The sequence below is a fragment of the Cystoisospora suis genome (genome assembly GCF_002600585.1).
Source record: "Cystoisospora suis strain Wien I chromosome Unknown contig_1962, whole genome shotgun sequence".
Lineage (NCBI taxonomy): Eukaryota > Apicomplexa > Conoidasida > Eucoccidiorida > Sarcocystidae > Cystoisospora > Cystoisospora suis.
The window spans coordinates 583-14,815 of NW_027154761.1; the positions used below are offsets into that span (position 1 = coordinate 583).

The 14,233-nt window shown below is 49.4% G+C and overlaps 2 protein-coding genes across 2 annotated transcripts; both read left to right on the forward strand.

Moving 5' to 3' along the window:
• Positions 1-64: 64 nt before the first annotated feature.
• Positions 65-12,324, forward strand: CSUI_004262 (histone lysine set). Its single transcript, XM_068064455.1, has 7 exons — positions 65-1,711; positions 2,297-2,449; positions 3,334-3,584; positions 4,262-4,554; positions 5,101-5,208; positions 5,822-6,063; positions 6,433-12,324. The coding sequence occupies exons 1-7, from the start codon at positions 1,133-1,135 to the stop codon at positions 10,612-10,614; spliced, it is 5,808 nt and encodes a 1,935-aa protein (XP_067923567.1). The 5' UTR covers positions 65-1,132; the 3' UTR covers positions 10,615-12,324.
• A 1,257-nt stretch (positions 12,325-13,581) lies between these two features.
• On the forward strand, positions 13,582-14,195 carry CSUI_004263 (uncharacterized protein). Its single transcript, XM_068064456.1, has one exon. The coding sequence runs from the start codon at positions 13,727-13,729 to the stop codon at positions 13,949-13,951; it is 225 nt and encodes a 74-aa protein (XP_067923568.1). The 5' UTR covers positions 13,582-13,726; the 3' UTR covers positions 13,952-14,195.
• Positions 14,196-14,233: the final 38 nt, after the last annotated feature.

The following is a 14,233-nucleotide window of genomic DNA, read 5'->3' on the forward strand; positions in this document are numbered from 1 at the left end:
CTTTCGATGATTCTCCGATTTTTCCTTGATTTCTTTCTTGAGGCACTTTCACAATTCCTTTGCCCCTGTAGAGGTTAGTCAGTCTCTCAGCAGCGAAACATGCGGCGCTCTTCTCTTCGACAGGGTGTAGGTCCATACAGATACATACACGGGCATACACAAACACGTATACAAGACTACGTACCCTCCCCCTAGAGAGGGGGAGAAGGGAGGAGGGCAGCAGGGAGAAACAAGAAGAAAAAGGTATTTTTTGTTCCATCTTGTTCATTCATAACTCTTTCTTCACTTCTGTCTTTCTTTTTCGATAGCCCGAAACCTTTACTCATCTCCTTCGTTCCTCTCTACGGTAAGCGCCCGGAGAGACGAAAGACAATCGGCGTTGTCCTTTCATCAGTCAACAGACTCCTCCCGCCGATTCATATAAGCTTCTGCACTCATTTCTGACTTGCAAGTCCATGACTACTCTCCTCTTCGCTTGTTCAGAGCACCGACTAGATTTTGTGGATAAATACTCTTGATTGTTTATCGGGGTCTTATAGCGGTCTGGGTTTCAGTCGAAGAAATGAAGAACGACTCGCGCGAATAGGCGCTCGCCTCCCTTCTCTTCCCTCCTTCCGTTTGTCACGACCTTCCCTCTGTGGATCGTTGTTCCAACACTTCTCCCATGTACTACCAAGAAGAGGAGGAGCTTGGAACGAAAATGTTTTCGTTCTCCTCGCTCTGACAGTAGAACTTCTCTTGTCAATGACAACGGTACACCCCTCCCTCTCTCTGAGTCAAGTGTGCACCGCGTTGGAAGAAAGGGAAGAATTCTCCAGCTGCCGCTGTGAGAGATGAAAACTGATCCGTTCTCTTCCTCGGCCCACTGTGTTCTTTTGAGTTCCGGTCCATCTGAATTATGACGGGATTTTTTGCTCGTCCTTTTGCCAACACGTCTGAAGCAGGCGCCGTTATGAATCTTCTTTCTCTCTCCTCTCCCGAAATTTTCCTTTTTGTCGCCTTCTCCTCTTCGAGAAGAAGATGGGCAAGCCTCTCAAGTAGTAGATAAGAAGCCTTTTCCGTCTCCAGGTCTCTTTAGTTCTCTCCTTATCTCTCTTTTCTTCTCGCGTCTTCGTCTTCTTCACTTGGCTCTATGTACTGGAAAGGCAATCCATCTCTACATTTCCCTCCTTTGTTGTCTTCGCATCTATATATCATTTGTCTTCTTTGGAAACGGCTCACTGACTTGTGTCGTGGCACGGTTCTCACTGCCTTTACCTTCCATCACTCCTCGGGCGTTATGTCAGCCCTCGAGACAGAAAGGTCTCCTTCACCGGGGAGGGTAGTGAGCTCCATTGGCGAGGATGGGGAAAGGAGAGAGGGGGGGAGTCGGGAGGAAGGAGGAGAAGGCAAGCTCACTCCGAAGATGGTAGGTAGCAGGGGCCCGTCAAGCCCCTCGCCTACTTCCCAAAGCGCTGTGGAAGTGGTCTCACAACAATACCGAGGACCAGGAGATAAGAGCTGCATCTCTTCTCCCTCAACCTCAACTCCATCCGTACTCGCCTCCTCTTCCCCTTCGGATGTCCCGGAAGGAGAGATCGGACTTCCTCCCCGGCGGTTTGCAGAAGGGCTGACGGAAGAAATGAAAGAAAATCTTATAGCCAGAGGTTTGATACCGTGCTCGTTAAGAGACGTTTTAGAAAGGAGAAAAAAGAAGTGGGGAAAAGTTCAGGTACGCACGCTGTACTTGACGTGTCGGGGTTTCCTCAACACGTACCCCCGCGCACATAATGCACACATGTGTATGTGGTCGTGCAGATAGGTAGAAAATATGTTCTGATGAAGAAAACTTTCCATGGGTGAAGTATGCATGTAGTAAATCTCGCGTATATCCGGTGTCTGTGCGCAGTCAATGCATACCCGGGGTAAACCTACAAATCTGCAAGCGCTACATGTATATACAACTCATGTCACTGCATCGGCAAGCAAATATATAGTAAGATATGTTGTGACGAAGAACACTTCCTGTTCGGATCAAGTGCCTCTGTCTCCATACTGGCTTATGCCGATTTATCAATACGTACGGGTCCCTGGTAGAGCGACCGTCCCCGGAAACAGGTTTGGTTCACCGAGTGTGACTCACCTCAGGGATCTAACGAAACACAGTTCTGTGCTAGTATATATACTGGCGCCCTCTTAGCAGCTTTTTTCCCGCCGCAAGCCTCTTTCTATCTGTACGTTGTGTACCCGTGTAGACGTAGAGTATCATAAAGAGGCGTTCTCTGCCTGTGCGTGTGCAACCTCTTCTCGTTTGCAGATGGTCAGCGGTGAGGTAAGGGAGGAGAGAGAGCGTCTCGATTCTCTTTTCAAGCAGCAGTGCGTAGGATGGGGGAAAAATCAAGAAGGTTGGGTGTATGGAAAGTGGAATCCTGTGATTCTCTGTCCTGATTTTAGACAAGGAGGTTTACAGGTAAGGAAAGGGGTGATGTCTGAGATGGGCTGGGGAAGATCACAGACGTGCGACATGCCCTTTTTCTCGTTTGTGTATACACTGTGTATATATCGAGTAGAATCAGCGACGGGACTTCAGGGCTTCTATCAAGTTAACACATACAACGAGCTTTCGACACTTATTGGCCTCCCTGTAGTCAGGTGAGGATTTCGGGAATGATGAGTAGAAATACAAGCATAGCCTCCGTAAGTCCATATACTATACGTGCTCCCGTCTATATCCGTCTACCTGTATACGGATGACATGCGTACAGAGTACTAAGAGTCAGTCATTCTGCCCTCCCTCTCCACATGAGTTACTGTGGGATAATGGAACACAGTGTGTTGCTGAAGAGACTGATATGGAGGGCGACAGAAAGCCACTTATTGAGTCTACATTCAGCTGTCTTCCTTCTGTGATTTTTCTTTCACGTGCTCGGGCTCTGTCCCGCTGCCCTCCTGGCTTTCACTTTTTTTCGCGGCCTGGACGTCTTGTCCGCGTCCGCCTTGTAGCGTGCTCATCGGCCCGCGTATGTTCGTGCACGTAGGGCGATTAGTATAAGTTATAGTCATACAGGTACGTGTATATGTATGTGTCAAGAGTTTTCTCTTTCGTCGCCACTTTGATTGACTTGTTACTCTCCAAGAGGAGCAACAGTCTTTTCATGGAAGGCTCTCCCACTCCCAACAAAAGTCGGACTGCAATTGGCATCATCCTCCCTCACTGAAACTGTATGTACGTACTTCACCTGTTTCTGCTCCTCAAGAACTTGTTCTGTCCGTGCTCGGTCTCGACGTCGTCCGCACTTCTCTTCGCATTTCCTGCAAGTCTCTTCTCCCTTTCTGTTTGTTTCTGTCTGAAAGGTCTCTCGTTCAGGTATGCGTCAGCTATGGGAACAACTGAAAAGCGTCATCGAAGGGGCTGTACATCCGAATCTTCAGATATGTGAGATTGTCGACCCTACACATCCGGTTCGCTTTGCTACTCCACCTGAAGAGGCGTGCTATACCGTCGTTTACGTTGGCCCTCGGCGTATATCTGAGACTCGTACTAAGCGAGTCGTCTTTGGCGAATACACCGGAATCGTGAAAGAAGGAAACCGAGTCAACAGGCAGTAAGGGGAGAGACAAAGAGCGTTACCCGTTTCAGCCCAGGGGGGAGCAAGGGGGAGAGGAGGCTACCATCATCCTCATGCGCTATAGTATATATGCACATGTACATAAATGTTTCTATAGTAGCCAGAAAACATATCGAGAGCGAGCGCATGACAAGAGGGACATAGATGTGTAGAGCCGCCGCTTCTCGCAGCTACAGTCGAACATGATTGAAGACACCCGTCTGTGTTGTCGCATGTCTACATATATATATATATATATATATATGTCTGTGGGTGTACGCATACACGGTGAAGCTGTACCAGGAAGTCTGGTGTGGTGGTGAACTCAAGATGGAACATATATATGTGAGATGACTGGATGCAAGAACATAGACAGCTGGGGTGCGGCGTAACTGTTTCGTCCTAGGAAGGCGGAGGAGAAAAGTTGACAGCAAGTATGAAGAAATTCGTTTTTGTTCGGAGGATGCGCGTGAACGAAAGCCTTTGAGATTGCCGTCCTTCCCTCTCTTGTGGCCTCGCCGATTGCGTAGCAGTGAGGTGGGTTGTCCAGTCTATTCACAGGGCGTCCTCTGCCCCTGTGTGCCGAAGATATCCATTCCTCTTTTCTTCTTCGGCTCACGGAAGACACGAGGTTGCGTGTCGCCTGGTTCTCCATTCTCCTCTTCCGTTCGTAGGTTTGAGTATGTCTTCGACCTCTCCTTCTGCGCGCTGGCATGGAGACGAGCAGAAGAGTTTGAGCCTGCCTCAGATTCATCCGATGACGACAGTAGTCATGTCCTCTCTCCATCGCACTCCGGAAAGAGGGAGGGCGAGGGTCGGACAGCCGGAAAACATGGAAGTGAAAGGAATGAAAAGACGGAGAAGCGAAAAGTGGACGAAGAGGCAGGGGAGGAAAAAAAGGGCACCTCCCCTTTGAGCGACGGAATGTCCAAACACAAAGAAAAGAAAAAGTCAGTTACTGTCTCTGGTACGTTTCCCTGTCTATGGTTTTCGGATGTACATAGCCTGAGCATTGGTCGTGTAATTCCTCTCGCCTTCTTCCTTGTGTTTTCTCTCTTTCCTGCCTCTTCTCACACACTCTCTCTGTGTCGATCTTCTGATGCCGTGACTTTTTTTCCTTTGAAGTCCCCATTGGCCCTTTTCAACTGGTAGAGGCATTCCCCGACTTCCTCTCTTGTCACTGAGTCTCTCGTGCTTCTCAACATTGTTTCGATCTCTTCCAGGCATGTAAAACTCCCTGTATTATCTATCTATTCCCCCGTTTGAGTTCAACTCCAATCCTACCTTTCCTCGAGTTGTTTCCGTTTGTGTACTTACCCCTCTTTCAGCCCCATGGCGGGTGTATGACTTCTCACCTTCCCGGGCAGTGCATATACACCTGTCTGTTGTGTCTTTCTGGAGTCCAAGTCCCATCTGCTCTTTTCCTGAGGTTCATTCGCCTTTGGCTGCATTCCCCCTGAGCATGCGTCTCTTGAGGCGGAGTTGACTTTTCCTTTCTATAACTGTCTCTCAGGACGACGAGATGCCAGAGGCTTGACGAGAGTGGAACTTCCAGCGCGCAGTCAGTTTGTATTGGATTCAAGTGAAGCCTGCAATGAGATGTCTTTAGTGAATCACTATGGTATGTGTAAGGTGGATTTTTCCTATCTCAGGGGATTACAAGAAAAAGGACTATAGGGGAAAAGAGAAAGAAAGTAGAGACGAAAGAACTACAGCTAAACCTGTGTTTTTCGTACTAAGACACCCTCGCGATCGCGTGTATGCATGCCGTGAAGGTTTGCTTCTCGTCGGAGAATACTCAACAAGCTAAGATGGCTTTTCTAGTGTTCCGTAGTTTCTCAGTATCTCTATACTTCGTAGTTTTTCCTCGGTATCGTGTTTAGTCAGAGACGGAGAAACTTGCTTCTGGGTCTTAGTTTACCAGGGAGGATGACACCTGGTAACAGGTCAGGGACATTGCAAAGAACAGACAGCGAGTAAGGGCGAGGCCGAGACATAGAGAGATAGAGGTTAGCTGTGCTGATGTTTCCGAAGAAGTTCGGAGACAACAGAAGAATCTATGCACTACGTGTTTGCGCGTCGTTACAAAGTATGCATTGTGTGGGTATAGACGTGAGGCTTAATAAACATATTCAGACGTATGTGCATCCATACTATACTAGTCTCCTTTTTCTCTCTCTCTCCATCTGCAAGACAGTGCCGAGCGATACCTGTGCGGGTTTTCTTGTTTACAGGGACAATCGAGTTGTTAGGAGATCGAGTTTGCAAGAGGAATGCCGAATGGCAGGAAGTCTTCGTCGATGGTTGGCCACATATTGTGCTGACATCGATTCCCGGGGTGTCTATTGAACCAGGTGAAGAAGTCCTGGCAGACTTCGGGTATGCCTGGTTTCATAAAGTGCAAGATGCTTCACATGAAGCTTTATCCCGAGAGCTTCTCGAGTATCGTCTAGGAATAAGAACTCACGCTCCGTACGTAAGTCAAGACAATACATACATCCAGCCAATCTGTCTTCTTCTAGTAAGACAGAATGAAGATACTTGGTCTTTTTTCCTTTCTAGGCCTCTCTTTTTTCGCCAGGGACGGGCAGGCATATGCCTGTGATGAACTCATCTCTGCTGGTTCGTTGTTCCTCTCTTCATTAGATGGAAGCACGCAAGCCGTGCCAAGACTGCGTACAACTATGGCTCTCTGTCTACATGAAAAGAGACGGCATGCAATACAGATGTGTTCATTTCTCTCCTATTTGAAAGAGAAGGGGACGGCCGGCACTTGTAGGGATTTCGTGAAGGCAAAGAAGGGAGAGATGGATGAAGTGTGATGGCACTGTTTCCCTGCGTGCAGAAACTAGCTCCGGCGAGACCTCTTGAGAGTCTCAATAGACGATCTGACCCTCAGTTACAGAATCAAGCACGATGGGGTGAGATTTGTCCATACTGTCTGAGTCATGAAGTGCCAGAAGTTTCTTCATCTTCTTCCTCGTCTTCATCTCCTCACCCAACAGAAGGAGAACAAGGCCTTCTATTCAAAGAAAAAGAAGAGGATCATGGTGAGACCTCACTTTTCTCTCCTCGGGGAAGTGACGCTGAAGCGTTGTTGGCAACGTCCTCCGACTGCAAGCCGTCGTCTCTTCTCCGACATTTGCCGGGTCGTGCTTCGACTCCTTCTTTTCCGCCATCCTCCTCCTCGTCGTCCTCGTCTTGTTCTTCGATGAGCAGCACTTCTCCTAATGTGGACACGACCGGCGCATCCACCCCAAGTCTTCTTACAGGAGAACATCCTAGCCGGAGATCGAGTGTAAGAGGTCACGCAGACACCCCACGTTCTTCTGTGTTGTCTACTTCGTCGACTCCTGCGGCTTCGACATCTCCAGCTGAGCAGGGAGAAGAGCAGCGGATTCTACCGGTAGACCCTCTACAGCGAGAAGAAGGAGAAGGGGTCGAAGGAAGGAAAAAGCCGTGTTTCGGGAGCGAAGTTGTCCACTGTGATGGATGTGATCGTCCTTGTCATCTAAGGTGTCTACCAGATGGAGAGAGTGTCTTGAATTCATGGCGATGGTACTGCGCTCTATGCAGAATACGGTTCTTTGAGATGGCGTCTCATCTCCATTGTAAGCTCTTGTTTTCTTCAGAAGGTCTTCAGAATCTACAGAGGGAAGGCTTGCTGCTCTCCGTGCATAGCGGCAAGAAGAAACAGCGCGTGGTAAAGAAAGAGGGAGAAGAAGGAGAAGGCGGCTTGACGTCTTTTTTCTCCGAAGAGGAAGAAAGGGGCTGTGAGGAGAACGCAGGGGCGTTGGAGATTGAAGAAAGTTTCGTTGTCTCTGAGAGTCGAAGAAGAGAAGACGAGGAGCTCGTGAAGTCTACAGAGCACAAGCCGAAGACCCGCGGGGCTACAGGAGAAGAGCAAGAGAAAGGGCGGGAGGTTGTGGAGCGTAGGGGGGGTGGCGAAGAAGGAAGCCTAAGTGATGACGCGGTAAGATCAGGAGCGGAGAGTGAAAAAAAGAGACGAGGACAGTCTGATGGCGAGGATGTTAGTGGAGTTGAACGGCGTGGCAGACGAGGGGGACAAGGAGTGCAAGGCGAGAGGAAGGACGATGGGTTTCGGGTGGAGAAGATTGACGGGGAAAGAGAAATAGAGGTGAATGTGGAGGGACAACAAGAACGGGAAAAGGGAAAAGGAGGTGCCAAGTTCGTTTCTTGTGCATCCGGTGATGAGTGGACGAAAGAGGGAGTGAAAGAAGAAAGGATAGGACAACAGGGAGAAAATGAAGATAAGGAGAATAAGGAGGAGAATAAGGAAGAGAACAAGGAAAATGTCGACTTTTCGTCTTCGTGCATGGGGACTTTTTCCTTGTTAGATAAGGTTTCTAAGGACGAATCAAACTACGGAGGAAAACCTTCTGATTCAGGTGCAGAGCTAAAGAGAACGAGCATCAATACGCAGAAGGTATGGGAATCTGCAGCGAAACTGGGCTCTCCCGGACAGGCGGATGACGATCTCGAGGAAGTTGAGGGAGAGGTAGAGAGAGAGTCAGGGGGCGGGACTGAGAAGCCTCCTGCGCAGACCAGTATCTCAGGAGCGTGTCACCTGACTGTGGAAACGACGGCAGCTACTTCTTCGGAAGGGGAGGAGATGGGGGGGGTTGAGGAAGAAGACATCCTCTTGTTGAGGGAAGTGTCTACCTCGACGACAGCGAGCCAGGAATTACAAGCTAGTCCAGCTGGTCAACCGAAAAGCCGAGACGGTGACTCCATCATACACCAGGGAGGAGGACGGGAAGTCGACTCCGAGATGGAGAACGCAGGAGAGGCGGACGGGGAGTCCGCGGAAGCAAAAGCATTGAGAACACAGCCTATGGTGATGACAAGAACAAAGGAGGGAGGAGAGGGGAGAGATCGAGTGTTTGATTCACTCCGAGAAACGCAGACAGAGTCTCGTTTTCTGCTACCTTCTTCCGGTGTTACAGAGAAGCGTGCCGTGTACGCACACCCGGGGGAGAAGACATCCATAGGACATATGACTGCCTATAGAAGTTCTCTAGACAAGATAACTCAAGGTGATTTGACTGCGGAAGAACTCCAAGGATTCCAGACGTACCACTTAGTAGATCCGAAGGGGTTACTTGGAAATCTTCAGCCGTGTGAAATCTGCTATAAAGCACGTGGAGAACGAGCATCAACAGAGGTATGTCGATTGTCGAAAAGACACGTCGGGCCTAACTGGGATCATCCTCACTCTACAACACCCAATCAAATCAAGGACGCGATTCTGACAGCCTTCCAGCAGAAACTTCATACCTTACAGGAGGATGCGAAAAAACGAGCTCAAGTGGTGCAGGAAGAACTGAAGCATCTCCGAAGAACTCATTGTGATGGTCTCAAAGAAAGAGGAGGAGGAGGCAGTGCGAAACGGCGAGGTGGTGGGAATCATCTGTGGGGCGTCGGTGGCGTATGTACACCCAACAGTGGAGGAATATCACGAGGAGGTTCCGGGAAAGAAGGAGTGGGTCAATATTATCAGAGTACGTTTGGGTCCTCTACCCCAGGCAGCGCAAGTAGCCACAGTAGCAGCACCTCTCTAGCTACGGAAGAAGAGCAGGAGCAAGGACGGCCAGACGAGAATTTACCCCCGGTCGTAACATCAGGATTCATTCCCTTAATTGGAGTTCGCATCGGCGGAACCGTCATAGATCGAGAGTTCGCGGCGGGCTGGTATCAAGGCAAAGTAGTTGAGTATGCTCCTGTAGCCGTGGAGGATGGCAAGTGGTTCGCTAATCAGTTTCAAGTTGTGTATGAAGACGGTGACAAAGAAACCCTCAGCGCCGAGGAGCTCATAACAATTTTAGCTGAACATGGAACGAGGCGGGTGGATCCGAAGACTCGACATCCTTACAAGACGACACCTCTAGATAAGCTTTTGTCCCCCCAAATTATGGCAGCTAAGAAGGAAATGAATGCTCGGTTCAGAAAGTCGAGATTGTTGGAGGAAAAACGAGAAGAAGATTGCAGGAAGAGAAAGGGAGTTGACAAGAAGACGACCGATGGAAGAGGCCACAAAGTAAAAAGCGAACAAGGTGAAGAAAGTCAACACGACAGTGACGACGATGACACGCAGCAAGCTGGACAGGACCAACTAGAAAGAACTAACAAGTCGGATGACGAGGAAGATTCTGAGAAAGAGGCGGAAAACAAAGCGTCTGGGAGCCATTTTAGTAAGGCAAGACGGAAGAGCAAGGGAATGCATCGTGAGAAAGCTTCGAGTCAGCGAAAAGAAAACCTCTCTAAGAAGAAAGATAGCAGTGAAGAGAGGAGAAGTTCAGCGGGTGCAACTAAGGTGGAGAAAGAAGACGACAGAAGCGAAGACGAAATGACCAAGGATGGCGTGGCAAAGGAAGAACCCAGGGCAGCCGAGAGGACAGGGGCAGAAGTGATAAAAAAGGATAAGGCAGGAGGGGAGGAAAGACTGCTGAAGTCTGAAGAATTTGAAGGCGCTGATGATTCTCGCCATCCGTCTGTAAATGCAGAGAAAAGAAGATCATTATTGCCTGAGAATAAAAGAAAGAGAGATGATCTTAACTATTCGACAGAGAGGCAAGAAGAGCAGCATGAAGCCGGAGAACGAGGAGGAAACAGGTACCCAAAAAGAAGAATTCATCAGATAGTAAAAGAAGAGAGTCGGGGAGAGGCAGAAGGTAAGCTCCAGCATTCATTATCAGTCGCTGCGCCCTCTGCGCGAGGACCTACTCCTATTATCGCAACTCGCTCTCATGCGTCGTCACTAACAAGAAAAGAAAGAGGAGGGATAACCAATACTACCGATTCGAATGTTGTGAAGGAAACTAGTGAAGATGCTTTACTTGGTGATCATCGTCCCCCCGTCCACGGTCGGATCAGCTCGCCCCCCTCCGTCGATGTTGTCGATATCACTCAAGTAGAAGACGATGATGATGATGACGGTACGGTTGAGCCGGCTTCGCATCGCTCGGCTAGCAGGAACAAGGAAATTCGACGGGAACGGCTCTCTTAGCAGTTAGGTTTATTCCCGTTGAGAAGATTCTAACTAGGAGAGATCGTTGGTCTTCTTTTTTCAGTTAGTCTTCCTGGTATGACCTGGTATACGATGGCTCGTGCTTCACCGTTGTCTTGCGAAGAGAGGGCAGGGACCTCCTGGAAAGCGAAGAAGTCGGGAACAGTAAAAGATACTTGACGTCTGGTTAGCCCGTAGATGGGAGAAATTCTTTCATGAAGACAGCCATTCAAACTTCGAGACAGGTGGTCCAACTCGGTGTTGTCAGCTTTTTACAGTGAATTGTAGGAGAGAGGGAGAGCTCTTGCTTCTTTTTCGGTTTGATCTTGATTCTTCTGTTTAGAAGTGTGCCAGCCGTGTAGGGGCAGGTGTTGCTGAGGCTTGCAAAGGAGGACTAACGAGGATTCTCAAGAGGGACAAGTCACGGGAGAACAGGGTGGGAGAAAAGGAGAACGGGGGCCCGGCGGTGCCGATGTAGATAAGTATCATATATACAATGTGGGTGGGCAGATGATTACCTATTGCTTGATGTATGTGTGTCTTCTCTCGTCAGTGAAGGCCTGTTAAGATGTGTGATTGAAAGCAACTCAAGCACGCAGACTCCCCGGATAATAGCCCGTTTTTATATGAGGATCTACTACGGGAAAGAGGGGGGGGGAGGAGAGACGGAGGAGCTGGAGAAAGAGTAAGAGGGCAGTGGGTGGCTTCCCTGTTGTTTTTTCCTCATAACTCTTCAGTACTGTGAGCAGCCGTTTCTATTAACAATGCCGTCTACGCACACCTGAGGCATTTAGAGAACTAGGAAGTTCGTAAGTAATCAATGAACACGGCGCCTTTGTTTATAGTCGAAGATGAATGGATCTCCGTGTGGTTTCTTCTTTTTTTTCGGTGATTCCTCACGCGTAAATATTTCGTACGTAGACGCGTACAAACCCATAGGTTGATGTATGTGTCTTCTTTTTGACATGCAGTCATACGCGATTACGTGCTCATGTACCGAAGAGCGACGTTCGTCATGTATCCCCTGGTGTGTTTGCCCTGTGTGAATCACTTTTAGAAGTGACGTCCACACATGTCAGATCAGAATTTCTCTACCTTTTTTCGGAGACAGATTTGCTAAAAATGCTTTGTTCGGTTAAAACACCTGCTGACTAGATGTCGCCAGAGAAGCAGAAGATGCATGGGAGACCTCATACTGGTGGTTGTGCGTGCTTCATTCCCTCACCGAGAGAAGGGATGCAGGTAGTTGTCTGACTGTTAGCTCTTCCGGGACTTTGACGTGTAATTTCTGGTTTTTTCTTCTTGTAGTTTTCCGTTGTCTAGAAATCGAGATCAGAGACAGACTGACTGGAAGGCAGACTACACTCGGATTTTCATTCTGGCTTTTCACTTGATGTTGACTCTTTATGTCGTTCCGTTTTGGCGGTTATTCATGACATCGGAGCAGAAGGATTGATATGGAAGTTGAGGAGAGAGGCGTTTTCCCGTTCGTTATGGTTCTGGTCACCACTGATGCCGGACCGGTCCAGAGCAAGTGTTTGTACATGCAACAGAAATGGGTCTCCTCTTCTTCTCGTTCTGAGGCTCGCTGATTAACGACTGTATAGATAGATGTGCTCAAGAAGAAAAAGGGAGACATTTTGAAGTTGGCTTGTTGCTGTTTTCCTTCCTAGTTCAAATGTAGTTTCCACTGAAGACGAAGTTTCTGCTCTTGAGTCTGTATATCCTTCAGATGTCGATCGGTCCTGTCCCACGGACTGCAGTTCTCAACTTGCGCATTGACGCGCTGGCCTCGGCCGACGATCCGCACATCCGCTCACGTCCACAGCCCTCTTCTACTCAAATACAACGAGACCAAAGAACTCATCCATTGCGGCGCTTTAAGGAGCTAAGACTGACTACCACACACTTCACCATGTGCACTGTCTGCAGAACAGGCTCGCGAGTGACAGAAGAGGAGCACGTACCGCGAGAAGCAGTATTCACAAGAGAGATGACCTGTATTCCTCTTTCAGGAATAATTTGGTCACGTCGATTAGGGCTCCACGGAAGTATAGATCGATGAGAGCCTGTCGCGTTTCAAACCTTTTCCTTGATCACGTGGCTGGGTAGGCGGCCTGAACGTGCGCAAACTACACTCCTACTCTCCTCAGCTGGCGAAGCAGCAATGAACTATTAAGACCAGAAAGTCCGCTCTCCGCAGAACAACCAGTATCCACTCTCCTCCTGCCTAGCAGGTCCAGCGTCTTCTCGGTACAGTATGTCTCTTACGGCAACAGGCGTCCCAGAACGACTGCGCACTACATACCTAGCCGCTGCCGGCAGCACTCCTAGCTGCCTGCCACAGCGCCACCATAGCAGGTCAACGGCTATCATCCTAGCGAACACCTGTAACTGAGGACATATCGCCTTGCAGAGTCAGTTTTTCTGGACACACCTTTTTGAATGTTGATGGAAGATACGCAATGCTATCAGGCCACAACCTACAGAAGAGAGTGCAAATGCAAGACGACGTACGTTGCAACGTAACAGCAGACATCAAGCCCTTCCGGTAACCAGGGGACTAAGTAGCCAGGAGTAGAAAGCGTTCATCCGGATACTGAACAGGTGCCAAGCCAACAACGATCCAGTTAGGGGGTTTCGCATTCAAGGTTTCGCAAGTATGGCAGGGGGGGAGTGTACGAGAAAGAAGAGACAGTGCTCGTGTTGTTATGAGCTCCGGCAAGAGAATCACACGACCGTAAGCTCCGGACGCACGTTAAAAACGACGCAGCTTCACTACAAGAAACAAAATGATGAGTCACGGCTAGTCTCCACCGGGGGTCGAACCCTACAGCGGGCAGGGGGTATATAGCAATGGTTGCTCCAGAGAGACACACGCTGACTCCCCTTCGGAACTGCATGCTACGACCAGGGGGCGGGAACGCCGCAGGCCCTCCCAATGTTGCAAAACAACGCGACAGTTCGGACCGAACACTGCTTTGAGGCACGGACGGCAAAGATAAACTCTTAGATTCATTCTCGCCTTGGTCTCTCCAGGAACACTAAGACCCCCCAGGTCCACTGAGATCTTGTGCATTTTCTCCCGGGTCAGCAGCGAGCAAGAGATTCGATGACTTACTCCGCCCATCAAAGGACCACCGGGCCGCTCCCTTGTGCTGCTACACCGTCAACTAGTGCGCTTCTCCTCGTCTCCATGGCGACACTGCTCGAAGCCCAAGCACCTGATGTGTCAGCTGTAAATTCAAGCTGCAGTGCAACAAGACTGTACGGCTGCGAGCACTCTCTCGACGTTGGTCTCGTACTATATTCCGGACATCCTCCTGTCTTTTTATGAGAGAGATCTCCAGTGTGTGGTCTTAAACACGCTGACGGAGTGAGCGCTTCTTGTTGAGCTGAAAAGAGGTCTTCTGAACTTTCTCTGGAGGAACCGGCAGAAGGGAGAACGTGCTGTGACGGGGTCGGAAAATGAGGGAGACCTCCGTCACTCCTCCCGCCAGCGCAGAAGGTGCGAAGGAAGAAGTACGTACTCCGGCGGAAAATAGTAGATCCCCTCCGTGTCCATGTACCTCGGATCGTGAGGTGTCCCGGTATACCAATTGATGTACTCGTATCCCGC

Bases quoted from the DNA above. Each gene is read 5' to 3' on its own strand.
- CSUI_004263 (XM_068064456.1), top strand. From the start codon at position 13,727: ATGACTTACTCCGCCCATCAAAGGACCACCGGGCCGCTCCCTTGTGCT.
- CSUI_004262 (XM_068064455.1), top strand. From the start codon at position 1,133: ATGTACTGGAAAGGCAATCCATCTCTACATTTCCCTCCTTTGTTGTCT. The intron at 3,585-4,261 runs GTAAGGGGAGAG...TTCCGTTCGTAG, and splicing joins GGAAACCGAGTCAACAGGCA to GTTTGAGTATGTCTTCGACC. The intron at 5,209-5,821 runs GTATGTGTAAGG...TCTTGTTTACAG, and splicing joins GTCTTTAGTGAATCACTATG to GGACAATCGAGTTGTTAGGA.